General features: G+C 36.2%; 1 protein-coding gene across 8 annotated transcripts in view; it reads left to right on the plus strand.

The window, feature by feature from the left end:
* SOCS5 (suppressor of cytokine signaling 5) overlaps positions 1-13,581 on the plus strand; it is a 61,527-nt gene extending 47,946 nt beyond the window's left edge. For 7 of the 8 annotated variants that reach the window (XM_060117653.1, XM_060117656.1, XM_060117652.1 and 4 more), the window contains one exon: positions 9,185-13,581. In XM_060117653.1, coding sequence (XP_059973636.1) covers positions 9,197-10,807 — 1,611 coding nt within the window. In that variant the 5' untranslated portion in view covers positions 9,185-9,196 and the 3' untranslated portion in view covers positions 10,808-13,581. Of the gene's footprint in view, positions 1-6,733; positions 6,755-9,184 lie in introns of those variants that run through there. The other variant, XM_060117658.1, reaches the window with a different exon arrangement.
* Positions 13,582-23,078: the final 9,497 nt, after the last annotated feature.

A 23,078-nucleotide genomic window follows, 5' to 3' on the forward strand; every position in this document is an offset into this window, starting at 1 on the left:
TTAATTTGTCCTTTTTCTTCTTTTTTAAGATGTACTACTGTATTTCCCTTAATATAAAGAAAGAAATATAACAACTTCTTAAACTTCTTTCATCCCTTGAAATTAGCATGTGGTTTCAAACGTATTCTTTTTTTTTGATAATTTTATTGTTTTTATTTATTTTTACTTATTTTATTTTTTAACATCTTTATTGGAGCAAACGTATTCTTTTTTTTTTTTTTTTTTTTTTTTTTCCGGTATGCGGGCCTCTCACTGTTGTGGCCTCCCCCGTTGCGGAGTACAGGCTCCGGACGCGCAGGCTCAGCGGCCATGGCTCACGGGCCCAGCCGCTCCGCGGCATATGGGATCCTCCCAGACCGGGGCACGAACCCGTATCCCCTGCATCGGCAGGCGGACTCTCAACCACTTGCGCCACCAGGGAGGCCCCAAACGTATTCTTAATTGACCATATAGTTGAAAGTAGTATTCTAGAAAAGAAGCGAAATTTAGTCATATAGATCCATTAGTTATAATAATATCAGAACATTTTTGAGTGGTATACAAGCCTACAGAAAGAGTTATGACTTTCATAGTAGATAGGCATAGAATATAGACACCAAAACATTCACAATAGGCCTGTGAATATACCTTTTGCTCTGGGTTCTTTTGGTCAGAGTAATGTTTCACACATTGCAATTAAAATGGAGCAAGCCAATAGTTTTCTCTTGAGTGTGCACGTGCTAGGTTTGTCAAATTGTAATATCAGTTCCCTCCTTTAATGGAACATTTCGATAAACCACCAAATTGCCATACAGAAAAAAAATCCCCCAAATATTAATATGCTATTTTCTAAATAGTCTAATTTTCAGTTTTGAATTCTTCTTTTACTTAAGAGTTATGAGAGCCTTTTACTTTCCTAGTGGGTTTTTTTGTTTGTTTAATATTTGGTTATTAATTCCCATTATGGTCAAAATGTGGCTGTATAATTTTTAAAATTTTATTGTGCAATGTATCGTGTACAGAAAAGAATGTGTAAAATTGTAAGTGAAGTCTAAAGAATATTTAATAAGTAAAAACCATATAGCCATTACCCAGCCAAACAAATAGGAAATTAACAGTGTTTTAGAAGCCTTCTGAGTGCCTCTCACTAATTCTATATCCCTCCCCACAAAGGTAACCATTTACCTGCTTTTTATATTCTTACTATATATGTATACATATCTCAACAACATATTTTGGACTTTGCCTGTTTATAAGATAAATTGATTCATAGTGTGTATATCTTAATTTCGTATCTTTCTCTAAACATTATATCTTTGAGATTCATATGTATAGATGCAAGTAACAGTAGTTTATCACCCCTGCTGTATAGTAATACATTATTTGAATATACACTCAGACTGATGAGGTTTCACTGGGATGTCTCAATGACAGTCTCAACTGCAATGTTTCCTAAGTTGAATTTATTAACTCTCTTCAACCCCTCACTTGCCAAAACTGCTCTATCTATTGTGTTTTCTGTCTCTGAAATAGCATCTCTTTCCACCCATTTGCCCAAGCCGGAAACTCGTTTTTGACACCTCTTCCTCATCCCCCATTTCAAGGCAATCTTTAATCCTGCAGGTTTATCTTCTAAACATTTCAAATCTATCTCCACTATCACCACCCTAGTCGAGTTCTTACGTGGACCTCTGTAGTAGTCTTTGTGCAGTATCAACATCCTTTCTTATTCTCTTACCATGGATTATAGGCCTGCCTACCTCTTCCACTTCATCTTGGCACTCTTCCCTTCACTTGCTAGTCTATGTTAGCTTCAGCCATTGTTCATGCCATGCTTATTCCTGCTTCAGGACCTTTGCAAATGCTGCTGCCTCTACCTGTGGAACACTGTCCCTAATTCATTCTTACTCATCCTTTAGGACAAAATTTTGAAATACCACCTCCTCAGAGAGAAGTCTTCGTTGCTCACCATCCCTGACTCCCTGTTATCATTAGGACTTTGTACTACCCCCACCTGGCACTACTATAAAATTAATTAAATGATTATTAAGGAAGACCTCTCCTTTGATTCAGTCAGTGACAGTAGTCTACAGAGTCTAATAAAGCAAGAAATCATAAAAAGGGATGCATGCCTTAAAATTTTTACTCTAAGAACATGACTGCATGTTCGTTTGTCAGTCTTTTTATTGAGGGACAAAGGCCTTTTCTTTGGGAGTAGGTCCATTAGCTGCCAGTTCCATATTGTTTATCTTTCAGAAACCATACCCATAATATATCATCTCAGATTTCCAGTTTGGGTTTTTTAAGTAGAACAAGAATTTAGACTCTTCTGATACATTCTGAGTTTAGAATCCTTACGTATTTCTGCAATATTTTTTCCAATTTTAAAAACTATTTTCTTGCCTGTACCTAATTCAGCAACATAAGTATCTCACTTTTACTGAGTATTTCAAAATCATTCAACCCAGTCTTCCCTACTCCCCCGCATTCTGTTAAGTTAATTAACAAATCACCTAATTACAATAATAAGTATAAATGGCATGAACAGGTCTGGAAGTGAACTCAGTAAAAGTATAACTTAGCAGATGGGAAGAAGTCTGCAAGTGTAGTAGGTCGGTGGACTCCACAGTTTTTGAGTGCACATGTACATGGTCTACTGTATTGATATATTATCTATAGTGCAATACTGTAACTCTGAGGTTGAATTATGTGGCCATTTATTACCCACAAAACAGCAATTTTATATGGTTGAATATAATATTAAATAACAGTATAAAAGATAAACAGGCATCCAGTTGGATAATATAAATCAAGTCACAGTAAAGTATGTAAATATTTTTAAAATAAATAATTTTCTAAAAAAACTCCAGTGGTTCTCAGACTCTTTTAAGGGACTATAGCTATGATAGCCATGCATCCCTGGATTTCTGGGTCAGTCTTTAATATTCAACATTTTATTATTTTTTCTAAAAATTATTGAAACGTCACCAAAATATCAATCAAAAATGGAATCTCCTAAACTGCCTCTTGTACCTGACTTTAGCACAGAAATACCTTAATCAGCCATGTGTCCCAGTTTTTGTACTGTAACTGAAGAGCTTTCTATTGGAAAGGTATTACCATGACTTAAGTAGTCTACGTAGACTAAACAGTAGAGGAGGGATTTTAGTTGGGTCACATTCTTCCTCTTTGCTCACTGTGGCATGCCACGTCGTCTTAAAACTTGTTGAATTTAATTTGTTTCTAATAAAGTGTGGATCAAGTCCCATTGAAATGAACTCCTGGGAACTATTTCAATTATTTTGTTTTGTGGAAATTTTGTAATAGATACTACTTGGTATTAAGAGGGCCATTGACTATGGTCTTTACTTTTTTAATGTATGTAAATTTTTGTAGTAATGGAATTTTGACCTCTGATATTTCATAATTCTGATTTATAGCTTATCCTGTTAACTATCATTTTTCAGCAAAAGCTATTTTACTTACTACATTATTATAAAACCAATTTCAAATTATGATTGTCCTTCAAGGAAGGAATGACTTTTTAGAACTTTGCTTTGGATAGTTTTAAGGATAACTCTGCAGGTACAGAAATGTGAAAGATGATGAACTTTCAATCTAGAGTCAATACAATTGAAATTTAACACTTTTTTATAGCCCTGTGTAACTTTATATAAAACCATAAAGTAATAGAGTTTTGATTTAGTTCTCAAAGGGTTTCAGCCAAACACATTTCCAAAAATTTAACAAGAAAACAAAAGAACCTCAGAACTGACATTGTAAATAGTAAGATAGTTGAAATGCCTTCCTGATGCTTACATGGACTCTTCTATGAATCACTATCAGTGATTTTCTTCCCAGTATTACAGCCGCCCACATAGCATTCCCCGTCTTAGGAAAAATCTACGTTCTGTCCCCAAAGGGGTGTGGAAGCATAATAGTCTTTCTTTAAATTAGGGTATTTTGTCACGATGCAATCTAGCAGCAGTCTCCACATTAGGAATAGAGAAACCACTAAATTTCATGCTCTGTCTGTGAAACTGAACCAAAGGCTTAGTGTTAGAAACTGCCTACTGTCACCTGGCAAGTACAGATGTTTTCTGCATGTCCCACTTGTTTATACAGCTTACAAAGAACTGTATATGGAATAAGTGGTTTTAAGTTTGGTCTCTTTCTAAAATGGACAGTCATTTTTTTAGGTATAATTTGCTTGTCAAAGAAATATCTTTAGATAGCTACAGAATTTATCTTATAAACATGGAGAAGAGAGATTTCTGTACTTTTTGAATATTGCTCTTTTAGTTTCTGCAGTGGTGTGGTTTATAATCTTACATACACTAGACCAAGGTCAACAAGCTTTTTCTGTAAAGAGCCAGATAGAAAATACTTTAGGCTTTGTAGGCTACATGTGGTCTCTGTCGAATGTTCTTTGTGGGTTTTTTGTTTTTGTTTTTTTAATCCCTTTTAAAAATGTAAAAACCATTCTTAGCTGAGTCTATACAGAAATAGGCCACAGGCCAGATTTGCTTCTTGGTTTATAGCCTGCTGACCCCTTCTCTAGATCAGTACTGTCCAATAGAAATATAATTTGAACCATATATGTAATTTAAAATTTTCTAGTGGCCACATTTAAAAAGCAAAAAGCAGATGAAATTAATTTTAATACTATATTTTACCAGTTGTATGCAAACTATTGTTATTTCAATATGTGGCACCAGCCACATTTCAAGGACTCAGTAACCACATTATATCAGACAGCACAGCTCTAGACCAGAGCTATTTAAAGTATGGACCATGAACTGGTGCCGGCCTACAGTTTGTTACCAGTTTATGACAGGTTAAGTATAGAAATTAAAGCAAGAATTTAAAATACTTTATAGCAATTTAACAGTTACTTTATATCTGTTCAATCTAATAAGAAACTTGGCACTTGTATTTCATATATCTTTTTTTACATTTCATTTTTACATTTCATGTTTTAAGCAATTTATTATTATATCTTACAAAAGAATCAGTCTGTGAAGTTAAAAAGAAACTGGCTCTTCACTACAGATAATTTAAGAGGCACTGTTCTAGACAGTTCCTCCTAAGATTCTGCAGGCCTCTTGTATACATGGCAAAAGTAAAAAAAGAAACAGTGATAAGATTGTGGTAGGTAGTTTCTTTAGTACTATTCACATGCCACCAACCACTACAGAGCAGTGTCCTTTTACTTGTCCCTTTCAGAACTACCATTGGAGCCTCTGACCAGGCTACCCTAGGCCAGTGGCTTTTTTACACTGCTCTAGAATCACTCAAAGAGCTTATAAAAACTAGCCGTGTCCAGGCCCAACTCCAAGCCAGTTGAATCAGAATTTCTTGGGAGGGGACCTGTGTACAGTTTAAAAAGCTGTCTATTTTTCCAGTTACATCCAGGTGATTATGTTTTACAGCCAGCATTATTGTATGGATTCCCTCATCCCAGAAAAATCTGCTCTTTCTCTGTTTGGAAGAAATCATTAATCTGGGTGGGGGATTTTCTATGTGGGACCATTCACTCTCTTTTAACAGTGAAAGGGGGACTTTCTGGTTAAATATGTCAGATTGAACTTTGGCATTTTATCTTTACGCCCTCCTAGAACCCCACTGAAATGAAAGGAATAAAACAAATAGATAGAAAGCAAGTGAGAGGAGACAGAAGCAGGCCTGATTGGTCAACAAGTTTTTGATAGAAGCAGGTTTGTAGAAATTAGCAGAACTGAGAAAGCTGATCTAAAAACCTGATGTTAAAAAGAAGCAACCCAGTTTATGCTGCTGGCCCAAATTCAAGGAACCAGTTACCTCAGAAGGTAAGGATGGAGTATGGAGCTGAAAACAGGAACGGTGGGAAGTCTGTGTATCAGTCTCCCATGTGTCCTTCACCCTGAGCAGCCTGGAAACGACTGTTCCTTTACCTTGGATAAAACAACAGGTTAGAGCTGGAGAATTTTAATCTAAGAAGTTATTCGTAACTGAAGTTGGGATATCTTGTGAAAATAAGGACAACTTTTGAGAAACAGGGACTAAGCCAAAGTCTGAATATTGAGGTTAAGACCTCACCATTCCCTTTTCCCTGTTCTTAGAACGTGGCAGTCAGGTGTCTATGCCCCAGACAGGAGATTGGAGCATTTCTCTCTGGGATGAGCAGCCAGGAGACAAGGTTTACAGATGCTAACTTCTGAGGATTCCCTAATAAAAAACCAACTCATTGTCTCATCACCCCCACCTCCCCAAGTGGACAGAACTTCTGATCAGCATGTCAGTGGTGATGCATCATCAGACACTGAAGGCTCTGAAGTAAAAAAACAGAGACCTAAAGATTTAAGGAGAAAAAAATAAGGTACTAAGAAGAAAGAGATAAAAATATTTAAAATGTTAAAAAAAGAAAACATTTTAAAACTTTGTATCCGTAGAGAAATGAGATATTATATCCAAGAAGCTAGAATAGGATGCTATTAAAAAGAACATTCAGGACTTCCCTGGTGGCGCAGTGGTTAAGAATCTGCCTGCCAATGCAGGGGACACGGGTTCGAGCCCTGGTCCAGGAAGATCCCACATGCTGAGTAACTAAGCCCATGAGCCGCAACTGCTGAGCCTGCGTACCACAACTACTGAAGCCCGCACGCCTAGAGCCCGTGCTCCGCAACAAGAGAAGCCACCACAATGAGAAGCCCACGCACCGCAACAAAGAGAAGTCCCCGCTCACCGCAACTAGAGAAAGCCTGCACGCGGAAACAAAGACCCAACACAGCCAAAAGTAAATAAATAAATAAATCTATTTTTTTAAAAAAGAACATTCCGAGAACAAGAAAATGGTCTTGGAAATTAAAACTGTGATAGGAAGAATTGTAACTGCAAGAGAACTGTTAGAAAGTGATGCCAAAGAAATCTACCAATAGAAAATGAAAAGAAATGCAATCTTGAAGATATATGATAATCAAAAGATGAATCTAAGTTGTCAAGCATCTAATGAAAAGGACTTGTCAGGAGAGAGGGAGGGAAGGTGGGGGAATAAAAAGACACTGAAAGGGCCTGGCACAACGAGTGCAGAAAAGGCCCCACACTAAGGAGAAAAAGAAGAGGTACAATTTTTCACGAAATAAAAACAGGTCACATACAGAAGACTGGGAATTGGTGTGATATTAGACTTTTCAACAGCCATGTTGAAGCCACTAGAACAGTGGAATAATGCCCTCAAAATTTGGGGGGTAATTATTTCCATCACCCAATAGAATGTTATCAACCAATAGCAATATGAACATGTTATCTAGAAACAATGAGGAAAATAGCAGCAAGAAACAACTAACAGAATTCAAAGTAATTTTCCTTGATTCCCTGGGAGTGGGAATCAAGAATGGAGAGGATGTTGCAGGCAATGCTCTTTTTTGTTATAAGCCTCGTAGTAGCATTTCACCTTTGGAATTATAAATGTATGAATTAGGTAAAAATAAAAAGCAACTCAAAGAAATGAGAAGGAAGCCAGGCTAGAAGGGACTAGGGTATCAGAAGAGTAGATCTACAAATTTTGGAGTCAACAGGAATGTAGCAGGAATTAGTCCTAAAAATAACAGGACTATAAGTGAAATCTTAATATAAAAAACAGTAAGTGATAACAACAGGCATGTTAAGTTCAAATGGTGTAAGCCTCAAAAAAGGCTTACAAAAAAATTTTTTTTGCGAGGAAGAGACAGAATGTTCTGACAGAGTTTAATAAGATTTAACAGTTCCATCTAATAGATTTTATTAGAATATATACCACTTAACAGTATGCTTTTAATAAAGAAGAATCTGAAAGTACAATTTATGATTTTGTAGACATAAATTCTCTATGTTGGCATTGTCACTAGTCCAAGAGCACTGTTAGCCCAAGAGCCCTTTCTGTAAGAAACTAAAGGGAAGATATGTAACTCATCTTAAGAAAGTTTATTCTTTATTTCTCTTGATCCTACTCAGCTTCTTGAAAAATGCAGGTATTTCTGACAAAGAGGATTAGTTAGTTATGGAAGGATCAGCTCTAATGACTCTCACCACTGTAAGAAACAACTCAGGTAGTTTTCCGATACTGATTCTAAACTGTGCAGAATAGTACATAATGACATAGTAAACATGAACAAAAAATTCAGAGGAAAAAATGCCATACTTACTAAATGGCAAAATAGAAACAGAACACTTTTTAAAAACTTCTTGCTGTCATGTTGTGACAAAACTAGTTGAATTTTAAGTTTAGGCTTTTCCATTTCATCTAATGTTTACTTTTAGGTTACTGAATGAGTGTGCCTATAAATGTTGTAGTCTTAAAATAACTCACTTGTAAAGTGCCATAAGCTGCTTTAGATTTTTTTTTAAAGGAGTAAGAATAAAGATGCCAAATTGCATATTTTTTGTTTTTGTTTTTTATTTACTAAAGTATCATAACTTTTTTTCTATTACTCTGTTACTTTCAAGCTCTTCCAGGGTTAAGAATTGGGAAGCTTAAAGACATCTTCCATTTAAACCCAAATTTTATATTCTCTTTCTTTTTTCCTATTTTCCATTATACTCAAACTGCTTCTTCAAAATCATGGATAAAATTTATGTCATAGGGCGAGGAGGGCAGATATGGAATTTTTACAGGTGATTGACCTGTAAGGTTTAGACTGCCAGATGAGTAGAGCGGCAGTTAGTTGGTAAGTGAAATTGGTAAGATTACTGCTTAAAGGTTTTTAAACTAATTTTAATGTATTACAGAAATGTGGCCCTGATTTATCACTTTTGAGAAGCTGAATGCAGATACCTTTCAACAATACAGAGCATACTTCCCCTTTGTAATACTTGAGGCAGAACCTAAATTATCAAAGAAAGGAGACAGAAATCAATGTCATAATGAAATTAGGTCGATGCATAGGAAAAAAACAACCAGAGTGTAAGGGTTTGTTTCCTTTCCCCTGAGTTCTGAGTATTCTATCTGAAAGGAAGTGGATAGTGAGGACTAGCTTGAATAATGGTGCCACAGAAGGGCCTGATGGCCTTACAGCTGCCAAACACTGTAAGAGCCTCATCACCTTAGCAGGGCAATGTAAGGTGAATTTCTGACCAGAACCCCTGAAATTTCCAATGAGAAGAAGGGGGGTGGGTACTTACTGCCTTTTCTGTTTTTACACACTACTTTGATTAACTTATTTTCTCCTTTTCCTGTTTTTGTCTTTAGGTCTTATAATCAATGGATAAAGTGGGGAAAATGTGGAATAACTTCAAATACAGGTGTCAGAATCTCTTCAGTCATGAGGGAGGAAGCCGTAGTGAAAATGTGGATATGAACTCCAACAGATGTTTGTCTGTCAAAGACAAAAACATCAGTATAGGAGACTCAGCTCCTCAGCAACAAAGCAGTCCCTTAAGAGAAAATGTTGCCTTACAACTGGGGTTAAGCCCTTCAAAGAATTCTTCAAGGAGAAACCAAAACTGTGCCACTGAAATTCCTCAGATTGTTGAAATAAGCATTGAAAAGGATAATGACTCATGTGTCACCCCAGGAACAAGACTTGCAAGAAGAGATTCCTACTCTCGACATGCTCCTTGGGGTGGGAAGAAGAAACATTCCTGTTCTACAAAGACACAGAGTTCACTGGATTCTGATAAAAAGTTTGGTAGAACTCGAAGTGGACTTCAAAGGAGAGAGAGGCGATATGGTGTAAGCTCTGTGCACGACATGGACAGTGTTTCCAGCAGAGCCGTAGGAAGTCGCTCTCTGAGACAGAGGTTGCAGGATACTGTGGGCTTGTGTTTTCCCATGAGAACTTACAACAAGCAGTCAAAGCCCCTCTTTTCTAATAAAAGAAAAATACACCTTTCTGAGTTAATGCTTGAGAAATGCCCTTTTCCTGCTGGCTCGGATTTGGCCCAAAAATGGCATTTGATTAAACAGCATACAGCCCCTGTGAGCCCACATTCAACATTTTTTGATACATTTGATCCATCCTTGGTTTCTACAGAAGATGAAGAAGATAGGCTTCGAGAGAGAAGGCGGCTTAGTATTGAAGAAGGGGTTGACCCCCCTCCCAACGCACAAATACATACGTTTGAAGCCACTGCACAGGTTAACCCGTTATATAAACTGGGACCAAAGTTAGCTCCTGGAATGACTGAAATAAATGGGGACAATTCTGCAATTCCACAAGCTAATTGTGACTCTGAAGAGGACACAACCACGCTGTGTTTGCAGTCACGGAGGCAGAAGCAACGTCAGGTATCCGGAGACAGCCATGCCCACGTTAGCAGACAGGGAGCTTGGAAAGTCCATACACAGATTGATTACATACACTGCCTCGTGCCGGATTTGCTTCAGATCACAGGTAATCCCTGTTACTGGGGAGTGATGGACCGTTACGAAGCAGAAGCCCTTCTGGAAGGGAAACCTGAAGGTACATTTTTGCTCAGGGACTCTGCACAGGAGGACTACCTCTTCTCTGTGAGCTTCCGTCGCTACAACAGATCCCTGCATGCCCGAATTGAACAGTGGAATCACAACTTTAGTTTTGATGCTCACGACCCGTGTGTGTTTCACTCCTCCACTGTAACAGGACTTTTGGAACATTACAAAGACCCCAGTTCTTGCATGTTTTTTGAACCATTGCTTACGATATCACTAAATAGGACTTTCCCTTTTAGCCTGCAGTACATCTGCCGTGCAGTCATCTGCAGATGCACTACATATGATGGAATTGATGGGCTCCCTTTACCGTCAATGTTACAGGATTTTTTAAAAGAGTATCATTATAAACAAAAAGTTAGAGTTCGCTGGCTAGAACGAGAACCAGTCAAGGCAAAGTAAACCCTCCTGTCCCCAAAGGGCATTAACTAGATCTGCTTTTATGTGCATCGGGCAGTACACCTCTAGCAAGCACACATATCAGTGTTAGGTTTTTTCAGTACAGTATGTAAGCTTAGTGTTAGTATTTGTCAGGTGCAATCTGCTGTTACTTACTCAGATAAACGTGGTGCCTATTGAGACAACAGAGGATACAGCTACAGGTGTTCAGTAAGGCTACAAAAACATTCTGCCGATTTAGCTGACAGTTTGGTTTTTAATGGCTGTAGTTAACTGAGTGAAGCAACTCTGGGGCATTTGCTATGAAGAATTCTATTTCTTACTGAAGAACAAATTATTAATATTGGATGAGTATTTCAACAGTGTGACTAATGTTTGAAATTATTATTTTTTCTAAGAATTTTTCTATAACCTTCCAAAAGTAGTGATGTTTGTAGTTACTATAAATCAAGCTTTGGAAGTCCAAAAAATAAAGACTGCCTTCCTTTTAGAAAAAAATGCAATTTTCTGGCCACAAGGGCATAGTGCAGTTCACTTAAGTGTTGATATAGTTTATAGTCAGTCTCTTTTCTCTTCTGCAAAAGGTACTGTTAAGTAAACCAGTTTTCTAAGTAGTAGTTCTTAAAATTTCAAACTTATGAAAAGTTGGTAGTAGAATTTTATTTAGAATTTTATTTAAGGCCTTAAGTATTCATTTTTAAATGAGTGCTTTAACATAACACATTGGGAATAGCTGCTGCAAAGCAGGCCTGCGTGTGATTTTTTTAAGTTGACATGTGCAGTCAAATCGCTGATTCATTAAAGTTGGATCTTTTTCTATGCCCGTGATGAGTTTGTGAACCATGAAGAAAATGAGACTAAAAGATACCCAAACAAGTCAGATAATACTACAGTGGTTGCTGATTGTTGAGATTATTGTTAAACTGTAATTCATAATTTAGATGGCAGTATTTATCTCTTTGTTGTAAACTCTCATAGCTGAATTGCTTAAGTACAAGTTATAGAATTTCAGTGCACTTAATTTTTAATGGAAAATCTTAAACCTAAATTGCTGATTTAAAAGGTACTGTACAACCATTGTATCTGTAAATAACTTTACTTAGCACCTTTTTGTCACTTAGAATAGTATGCAATACTACTTGAGTGAGCTATTTTGGAAGTAATACCAAGTTCTAGTGTTTGCTTCTTAGTATTGGACTGAATTTACAGTTCCGTCCTGGACATTTTGCACTAAAGTAGTCGAATCCATTCTTCTGTCTTTTTGTTAACGTGCTCTGTACCACTGGTGAGTGCTCCTTAGTTTCCTTACCTGCTGCTACAGAAAGTTCTTTTACATCCCAATGGCTATTGCCAAGGCCACAAAAAAGAAAAGCTATATTTGTATGCAACACTAACCCTTTGACTGCTAATGTATGTTTCCGCTTGCTGTGCCTTGTTACGGCTGCTTTTTTGTGCTAATAAAGTACGTTTGGTGTTCTCCTTGTATATCTGCTGTTTTATACATTTGCAACAATTTCTCTTGTAAATGGAATGGTTTGGGGTTTTTAAATAAGCATTACCTGACAATACCTACTATAGTTAATGCAGAATTACTGAACAGTCTAATACTGACTTATTCCTACTAAGCTAACTCTAAATTTAATTCTATACATCTTTCCAATCATAATCACATATACTGTGGAACAGTATCTATAGTTACTGCAAATTACTGTATAGTTTAGATTATAACAGAAAATGAACAGAGAAATACTGACTAAACCTATTGATTTCTCTGCTTATAAGTGAAAGATTGAAACTATCAATGACATGTTATAATAAATGAATATCTATAGCCTCCCACTGCATCAGAAACAAGTTAAATGAAGTCTTGTAAACTAATAATACATCAGCACCATTTATTGGTTTGGGGACCATTTTAATTAATAATAAATGCCCAAAATGTAGAACTTTAACCAAAGACTTGTCCATTTTAAAGCAAAATGGGGATTGAAGGGACTTACAATTCCTGTTGTTTCTAATAGAAGTCCCTGAAGAACATATACCAAAGTGTTTGAGAACTTCATCCAAACCTACTTTAAAGCATTATGTGCAATTAAGTTGTTATGACATAATTACATTGCATAATTGTTGGGTCCGTTTTCTTGAGCTTATAATGTACCTGGAAAATAAACCTCTTGGGGAAAAAAAAGTTCTTACTGATTATTGGAGAAAGACTATATATGCAAGCAAGATCTTATTTTAAAGAGGTAACTTGAAACTCCAAGAAAGCACTTGATGTTTTGTATGCTTCTAGCAAATTGATGTTTTAACTGTAGTTTTATAGAAAGTATTAATGCTTTTATGTATTTCAGAAATTTCATGTTAAATGGAAATTGTTTTAAATGTGTAAATATTTGAGTTTATGTAAGCATGTATGTACTGTGCTAAAAGTCACTTATGTTTTGGTTCGTGTTTAATATTAATATGCAACTTTTGGTTTAAAATTTTTTCTTAAACAATTAGTGGCTTACATTTTAAAAAAGAAAAATCACCAGCATGAAACTGCACCTAAGTCTATATTCACTGTGTCTTTTTCTGAATCCTGTTGTAGCCTGTCAACTAAATTTGTGTTTTCATGGTCTTTTTGAAGTGCATTTTAATGAGAACTAGGAAATTCTTTAGAAGTTTAGACACTTCATAGTGAAGTAATTATAATTTAACCCAAGGAAAGATTGCCCTGATTCATATCCATTCTCATTCTTACATTCACTTATTCATTCATTCACACTCCCTATATACATATGCATATATATACATATATATATTTATGCTGTTATTAATTTCAACATTAATATTGCCATCTGATTCAAAATCATATAAAGGCCTTATTCTATATATATACTATCCTTGTACCATTCAAATTTGATTATCTGCACCTGAAGTTTAGTCTTACAACTATAATCTTGTTTGTAATACCGTTACCTTAAAAAGAGAAAGCATTCATTAGTATTTTCTTTACTGGCTAAACACAGTAAAAAAAAAATTTGAAGAAACAGCTTTGTTTAAATATAGTTACTAAGAGTCATAATTAAATTTATATTTTTTAGACAAAAATTGAACCCAAGTAATCATACTCCACAAACTGATCTGTGTTCCTATGGTCCATGAGAAGGTTTATATAAGATTTATAGTGGCTTGAACTATAAAAATTGATACTTGAATTCTAAGCTTCATTTTGACAAAATGCAAAGTTTATGAACATTTTTATTTGACATTTTGACCTGGTTGCTATTCATTTTCCATCCTAAGCTTCCTTTGCTCCATGGCCCTAATTACTAGTTTGGTAAGTTTTATTGAGATTGATGTTAGATCCCTTATTTTTGTAGCAAAGAAAGTTATAAAGTTCCTTTTTGGTAGAGGCAAAGAGTCTCGAGTGAGTCAGAACTCTCCTAGGAAAGATGCAGAGCCTATATCCATCTCTGGGAGTGTGTTACTACCACAAATCACACTAGTTCCTTCATTTATTCTGTACCGCAACACATAACAGTTTTACCTAGATGAAATTAGGTAAACATGCACACTAAGGGCTGACTTAAAGGTGAGAAACGTTTCCAAAGGGGGCAATGCTGCTTGGTGCATAAAACCTACATATCTATGAGGCTCAGGTTTTGTTTCATATTTTTGCAACAGCCAATAGAGAGCATAGTCTTTTATAATGTGGTATATTTCTAAGGAGATTTGGGGTAGGATTTCTGTGGGAGGTGGTTGGTTGTTGTTTTGGAGGGTGGGGCGTGGAGGGATTGTCCTTTCAAAGTAGGGATCAGTTGGAACAACTGTTTCCATGCCCAGGAAGCTTGTTGAATATTTAGACTCATTTCAGCCATTCATTCAACAAATACTCATTGAAGACCCATGTGCCAGTCACCATTTTAGGTGATGGGTATATACTGGGTTACAAGACAAAGTTATAGGGTCACTGGAGAACAGTGACCTTGAGTGATGAGAAGAAGATCACCAAGATCAAAGAAAAGAGTATTTTAATGAAAGAAACAAAACTAAAGATCTCAAAGCAGGAATGAGCTTTTATACTGAAAGAATGCCAGTAAGACAAGTCCAGTGAGTGTGGTGAGGAATGGTGGGTGATAAGTTTGTAGAGATTGGCAAGGGCCTGATCATTTGGGACTATGGGCCCAAAGTAAGGAATCTAAATTTTATTCTGAGTCTGATGGTAAGTAAGGGAGTGACATGGTCTGCTTTATATCCCTTTAATAGATGGAGAACAAGCTATAGTGGGGCAAAATTCAGGTGACTGTTGCAGTTTCCTAAGTGCGAGATGGTGAGAGCCTGGACTGGAGTGGTAGTCATAGGGAGGAGTTTTTTTATGGAAAAACCTGACAGGATTTGGTGATGGGTTAGATGTGAAGAAGAAAGAAGAAATCAAAGATGAGTCCGATTTTAAGCAAAGGATGGTGATGCTGAGATTTCAGAACAACAGTGGAGGAGCAAATTGGAGGGTTTAAATCAAATCTTGCCTTGGATATGTTGAGATTTGAGATTCCTATTAATTATCTCAATGGAGACAGACGTTGGGTAGACAGATGTATGAATGTAGAGTTAAGGGAAAAAAGTAAAATATGGGGAGTTGCTATATGGATAATATTTAAAACTATAGGACAGGATGGTAACAGCTAGGGATTTTGCAGGGGGTTAAGTATTTCTTCGGGGGAAGTAATTATGGCAGCATTTATCTTAGTTTGTCGATTCAAGATTCTGTATCACTGAAAGCCATCTACTTTCAATAGAGGACTTGCCATTCAAAGAGTTTTTAAATACTGGAATCATAAGCCCTGCACTCAGTTTTAAAACTTCATCCATGTCAAGTTGGTTGTCATGTTTTCTATGTCAAGTTGACTTGTATATCTTTTTTAGTACAAATTTTTATATGAGAAATGCAAATTTATTATGGAATATTTAGAAAAATACTGAAGATTATAAAGAATCAGAACCACGGAAAAGTCCATATTATCATTTTCTCTACCATCACCAACCCCGACCCTGACCCTCTCAACTCCCATTTTGTAATCTTCCAGAGGTAACTGCTATTAACATTTATTATATTCCCTTCCACTATTTTTAATGCATTTCTAACAATTAGAGGATGAAAGTTTATGCAATATGGATACAGATAGATGATAACATACCAAGGGAGGAAGAGAGTTATAGGCCTTGAATCACTTTTAGAGAGTATACTCAGATGTGCTCCAAATTTACTTTTTACCTAATTCAGTGTGGACCTAGGTTTCTTGAGAGTTTTGAGACAGGTCATTCAATGGATAGAGTAACTGACACTGCTAAGGCCCAGTCACTGAAGGTTTCTTGAAATAAAATTTCAGTAGAAGATGAGAACCCTCATCTCATAGAACTTTTAAACCAATGGGGACAGAGGCAAATATATAAATGTGTAATGACGAGAATACATGAAAATAAGCAAAAAGTACTTGAGGAAAAACTGGTTGCATGCTTGATAAGGAAAAACACAAAAGTGACCCACATGGAGGCAGGGTGATTTAGTGCCTTAGATTTGTTTCATCGCAAGAATGTCTAAGAAATTGACTTAGTGGATGGTGGAGCAGTCAGGTGTGGAAGTGTAGTGGTAAGTAGCAACTGATGAGGGCAGGGTGTGGTAGAAGAATTTGTTGAGTGTAGCATTTGAGTATACTAGACTGAAGAGTCTGAATTTATCTAGGTTCATAAGCAAGGTAGAATTAGAAATTCTGCCAGCAGCTGTAAAATGGATTATGACCAGGAGAGATTGGAGAAAGGACGCCCTGTGAAATTTGCCTGGGTCAGATTGATAGCACTGGAATTAAGCTGAGGAGCACATCAGAAAGAAACCACACAAGGGAAAAAAAAAATAGCACCAAAAATTTGGGGTAAGGAAAACAAGCAGTTTGCTTGCCTAGAAGATTGTTAGTTAACTATGTCATAATTTCTCCAAATCCAAGCAAATTATAAGAAAGCCAAGCTAGTATCTCCCATTTAATATGAATATCCTCTCTGTTTTTAAATAAAACTAAATATGTATAGTATATTTTTGAAAGGCACATTTTTAATGCAAAAAAGTAATATTTAAATAAGGAAAATTCATCACTCTTAGCTATACTTACATAGAGAAATTAGGAAAACTGTAAAATCTAAACATCAAAACTTTTTTTCAACCTGACAAAAATGTTGAGAACAGGTGGCAAAATAAGATTTAAGAGGGTGTTACTGAATTTAACCACCCAAATACTAATGTGATTGATGTATTTTTTTCTCATTCTTAATTTGAGTGAGTGAAGCCTGCACTGAGTTTTTATTTAGTAGTCAGTCTTACATTTAGAAATGTATAGTATTACTGCCTGATATTTCTTCCTCTTAAGTATTTACTAAGCATCCCTCTATAACTGGAAACCCAAGATTTTAGGGTATTTTTTTAAACTTAATATAACTTTATCATTACATTGAATGGTTTAATACTTTCTCATCTGTCTTAAAATACATACAATTATGCACTTAATCCTACTTTTTATTTGCTTCTATTTTTAAGATGAATTATTTTAAATTTACAGTGTTTTTTGTAAACACTTTAATATATTTTTAAAAATTGAACTGGAATAATTTAAAGATTTTGTCATCTAATTTTATAAATATTTTTTAGGTATCCTTGGGTGTAATACAGGCAGTATGGAATTTTAATGACATTATAGGAATAGAGAAAAATTTTGGTATACAGTAGTAGTTACAACACTGAATGATAAAATCTGTAAATTATATTTTTAAAATACTGTCTTTTAGCAATTTTTATCCAACTAATAATAATAGGATTAGAAAACTAAAATTAATTTCTAAAATTTGGCTATGCTAAGTTTCTCATCTTTCAAATAGATAATCTTAGAGGCAGTATAGTTTATTGGTGAAGTGAACAAAATAAACGTTAAGGGCCTACATTTGATCTATGAATTCTGCCAGAGGCCGAGTGATGTACCTAAAATAATCCTAGAGGGAAAGCTGCCAGAATAGCTTCCTGGCCCAGCAAACAAACCATATATAACCTGATGCAGCAGACGGATTATTATGTAATACATAAGAACTACCTGAGCTGCTGTGTTCTAATCCTCTACTTGTCTTTGATATGTGACTTAGAGGTGTTAAGTACTTGTCCAAGGTCACAGGAAGAGTGAATGTTGGAGCTAGGTTTTAAACATGGGTTGAGGCCAGAACCTAAGCTCTTATCAATGATACTTTAATTTTTGGATCCTAACTTTTTTAGCCAAGTTCATATCTCTTCCAATGCTCTGTCCCTTATTTTCACCTCAAGGGGACAATAGATTTTCAACAACTGATAAAAATAGATTCTAAACCACTGATAAAAGTGTTGAAACAACAGACCTCTAGAGTTTCCTTAATTCATATTCTCCAGTTCATTATCTAGGGAGTCACCCACATATTTCTCCAACTTTTTCTAGCACTGCTCTTCCCCTTGCTCACTTCTCTGCTGTCACGCTGGCCTTCATATGATGGCTCCAACACTCCAATACCGTTCCCACCTCAGAGCTTTTGCACCTGTTGCTCCCTCCTGAAATTCTCAACCTTTCCTCTCTTCCACATAGCAAGATAGGTTTTCATTCTTTGTCTCTTAAGCTTAAATGTCACCTCCTCAGAGAGACCTGATTATGCCATTTAAAGGAGATCTCCCCCATATTAGTCTCTGTCTCTGCCCTGCTTTTGTTTTCTTCATAGACTTTATTACAAAAAACTTGCAAATATGTTATTCGTTTGGGTTTGGGTTTTGACTTTACCTCTTGAGAAACTCAGAAAAGAGACCACCTCTACCTTGTTTGCTATTTTATCCTCAATGCCTAGCAGAGTACTAACCCAGGGTAGATTATTAATATTTGTTAAGTGAGTGAATGAATTAATCATCCTCTTATATATATTTATCCACTTTACTGACAAATATATCATGAAAATCTTATTGCATGTCCTCCTAAAATCTAGATTTCTAAGAGGGAAGTTTATAGTGATACAAAGCTTACCTCAGGAAACAAGAGAAATCTCAAACAAGAGAAATCCCACAACCACCTCTAAACACACCCTTTGACATGGCCCTGCCTACCAGAGGGACAAGACCCAGCTCCACCCAGAAGTGGGCAGGTGCCAGTTGCTCCCACCAGGAAGCCTGCACAAGCCCCTGGACCAACCTCACCTACCAGGGGGACAGACAGCAGAAATGAGAGGAGATACAATCCAGCAGCCTGAGGACTGGAGGCCACAAACACAGAAAGTTAGACAAAATGAGATGGCAGATAAATGATATGTTCCAGACGAAGGAACAAGATAAAACTCCAGAAGAATAACTAAGTGAAGTGGAGATAGGCAATCTTCCTGAAAAATAATTCAGAGTAATGATAGTAAAGATGATCCAAGATCTTGGAAAAAGAATGGAGGCACAAACCAAGATGATATATGACATGTTTAACAAAGAGCTAGAAGATTTAAAGAACAACAGAGATGAACAATACAATAATTGAAGTGAAAAATGCACTAGAAGGAATCACTAGCAGGATAAATGGGGCAGAAGAATGAATAAGTGAGCTGGAAGACAGGCTGGTGGAAATCACTGCTGCAGAACAGAATAAAGAAAAAAGAATGAAAAGACATGAGGACAGGGACTTCCCTCATGGCTCAGTGGTTAAGAATCTGCCTGCCATTGCAGGGGACACGGGTTCTATCCCTGGTCTTGGAAGGTCCCACATGCTGTGGAGCAACTAAGCCGGTGCACCACAGCTACTGACCCTGCACTCTAGAGCCTGCAAGCCACAACTACTGAGCCCACATGCCGCAACTACTGAAGCCTGCATGCCTAGAGCCCTTACTCTGCAACAAGAGAAGCCACTGCAATGAGAAGCCAGTGCACCGCAATGTAGAGTAGCCGCTTCTCACTGCAACTAGAGAAAGCCTGCATGCAGCAATGAAGACCCAACGCAGCCAAAAATAAAAAATTAAATTAAAAAAATAAAAGAAATGAGGACAGCCTCATAGACCTCTTAGACAACACTAAATGCACCAACATTTGCATTCTAGGGGTCCCAGAAGGAGATGAGAGAGAGAAGGGGCCTGAGAAAATATTTGAAGAGATAATAGCTGAAAACTTCCCTAACATGAGAAAGGAAACACTCAAGTCCAGGAAGCACAGAGAGTCCCATACAGGATAAACCCAAGGAGGGACATGGTGAGACACATATTAATCAAACTGACAAAAATTAAAGACAAAGAATATTAAAGGCAACAATAGAAAAGCAACAAAAACATACAAGGGGATCCCCATAAGGTTATCAGCTGATTTTTCAGCTCAAATTCTGCAGGCCAGAAGGGAGTGGCACGATATATTTAAAGGATGAAAGGGAAAAACCTACAACCAAGAATACTCTTCCCAGCAAGGCTCTCGTTCAGATTCAATGGAGAAATCAAAAGCTTTACAGACAAGCAAAAGCTAAGAGAATTCAGCACCACTAAACCAGCTATACAACAAACGCTAAAGGAACTTCTCTATATGGAAAAGAAAAGGCCACAACTAGAAACAAGAAAATTATGAATGGGAAAGCTCACTGGTAAAGGCACAAAAGACAAAAAGGCACAAGAGACAAAACACCTGTACTCTGAAAACTATAAGATGCTGATGAAAGAAATCAAAGATAACACAAACAGAAAGATATACCATGTTCTTGGATTGGAAGAATCAATATTGTCAAAATGACTATACTACCCAAGGCAATCTACAGATTCAGTGCAATCCCTAACAAATTAATAATGGCATTTTTCACAGAACCAGAACAAAAATTTTCTAAATTTATATGGAAACACAAAAGACCCTGAATAGCTAAAGCAATGCTAAGAAAGAAAACCAGAGCTGGAGGAATCAGGCTCCCTGACTTCAGACTACACTACAAAGCTACAGTAATCAAAGCAGTATGGTACTGGCACAAAAACAGAAATACAGATCAATGGAACAGTGTAGAAAGCCCAGAAATAAACCCATGTGCCTATGGTCAATTATTCTATGACAAAGGAGACAAGAATATACAATGGAGAAAAGACAGTCTCTTCTATAAGTGCTGCTGGGGACACTGGACAGCTACATGTAAAAGAATGAAATTAGAACGTTCTCTAACACCATACATAAAAATAGACTCAAAATAGGTTAAAGACCTAAATGTAAGATGAGATACTATAAAACTCTTAGAGGAAAACATAGGCAGAACACTCTGTGACATAAATCACAGCAATATCTTTTTGGATCCACCTCCTAGAGTAATGAAAATAAAAACAAAAATAAACAAATGGGATCTAATTAAACTTAAAAGCTTTTGCACAGCAAAGGAAAGCATAAACAAAGCAAAAAGACAACCCACAGAATGGGAGAAAATATTTGCAAATGATGAGACTGACAAGAAATTAATCTACAAAATATACAAATAGCTCATGCAGCTCAATATCAAAAAACAACCCAATCAAAAAATGGGCAGAATATCTAAATAGACATTTCTCCAAAGAAGACATACAGATGGCCAAAAAGCACATTAAAAGATGTTCAACATCACTAATTATTAGAGAAATGCAAACCAAAACTACAGTGAGGTATCACTTTACACCAGTCAGAATGACCATTGTCAAAAAGTCTACAAACAATAAATTCTGGAGAGGGTGTGGGGAAAAGGGAACCCTCTTGCACTGTTGGTGGGAATATAAATTGGTACAACCACTATGGAGGACAGTATGGGTGTTCCTTAAAAAACTAGAAATAGAACTACCACATTATCCAGCAATCCCACTCCTGGGCATATATCGAGAGAAAACCATACTTTGAAAAGATACATGCACCCCAATGTTCATTACAGCACTATTTACAATAGCTAAGACATAGAAGCAACCTAAATGTCCATCAACAGAAGAATGGATAAATAAGATGTGGTACCTTTATACAATGGAATATTACTCAGCCATAAAAAAAGAATGAAATAATGCCATTTGCAGCAACATGGATGGACCTAGAAATTATCATACTAAGTGAAGTAAGTTAGACAAAGACAAATATTATATGATATCACTTATAAGTGGAATCTTAAAAAAAGGATACACATGAACTTATTTAAAAAACAAAAACAAACTCACAGACTTAGAAAACAAACTTATGGTTATCAAAGGGGAAAGGTGGGAGGGAGGGATAAATCAGGAGTTTGGGATTAACATATACACATTACTATATATAAAATAATCAACAAGGACCTTCTTTATAGCACAAGGAGCTCTACTCAATATTCTGTAATAACCTACATGGGGGAAAAAACCTGAAAAAGAATGGATATATGCATATGTATATAACTGAATCACTTTGTTGTACACCTGAAATTAACACTACATTGTAAATCAACTATACTCCAAAATAAAAATTGAATTTAAAAAACAGCATGAAAAAAAGCATGTAAAAAAAACAACCATAGGATTATCTCAATAGATGCAGAAAAAAGCTTTTGATAAAATTCAACATCCATTTATGATAAAAAGCTCTCCAGAAAGTGGGCATAGAGGGAACATACCTCAACATAATAAAGGCCACAAACCCACAGCTAACATCATACTCAATGATAGAAAAACTGAAAGTATTCCCTTTAAGATCAGGAATAAGACAAGGACACCCACTCTCACCACTTCTATTCAACATAGTTTTGGAAGTCCTAGCCACAGCAATCAGAGAAAAAAAAGAAATAAAAGAAATCCAAATTGGAAAGGAAGAAGTAAAACTGTCATTGTTTGCAGATGACATGATACTATACATAGAAAATCCTAAAGATGCTACCAGAAGACTACTAGAGCTCATTAATGAATTCGGTAAAGTTGCAGGATACAAAATTAATACACAGAAATCTCTTGCATTTCTATACACTAACAACAAAAGATCAGAAAGTGAAATTAAGGAAACAAGCCTATTTACCACCACATCAAAACGGATAAAATACCTAGGAATAAACTTACCTAAGGAGGCAAAAGACCATACTCTGAAAACTTTAAGATGCTGATGAAAGAAACTGAAGACAACACAAACAGTTGGAAAGATATATTGTGTTCTTGGATTGGAACAATCAATATTGTTAAAATGATCATACTGTCCAAGGCAATCTACAGATTCAATGCAATCCCTATCAAATTAACAATGGTATTTTTCACAGAACCAGAACGAAAAATTTCTAAATTT

The sequence above is a fragment of the Mesoplodon densirostris genome, chromosome 14 (genome assembly GCF_025265405.1).
Source record: "Mesoplodon densirostris isolate mMesDen1 chromosome 14, mMesDen1 primary haplotype, whole genome shotgun sequence".
In the NCBI taxonomy this organism is placed as follows: Eukaryota; Metazoa; Chordata; class Mammalia; order Artiodactyla; family Ziphiidae; genus Mesoplodon; species Mesoplodon densirostris.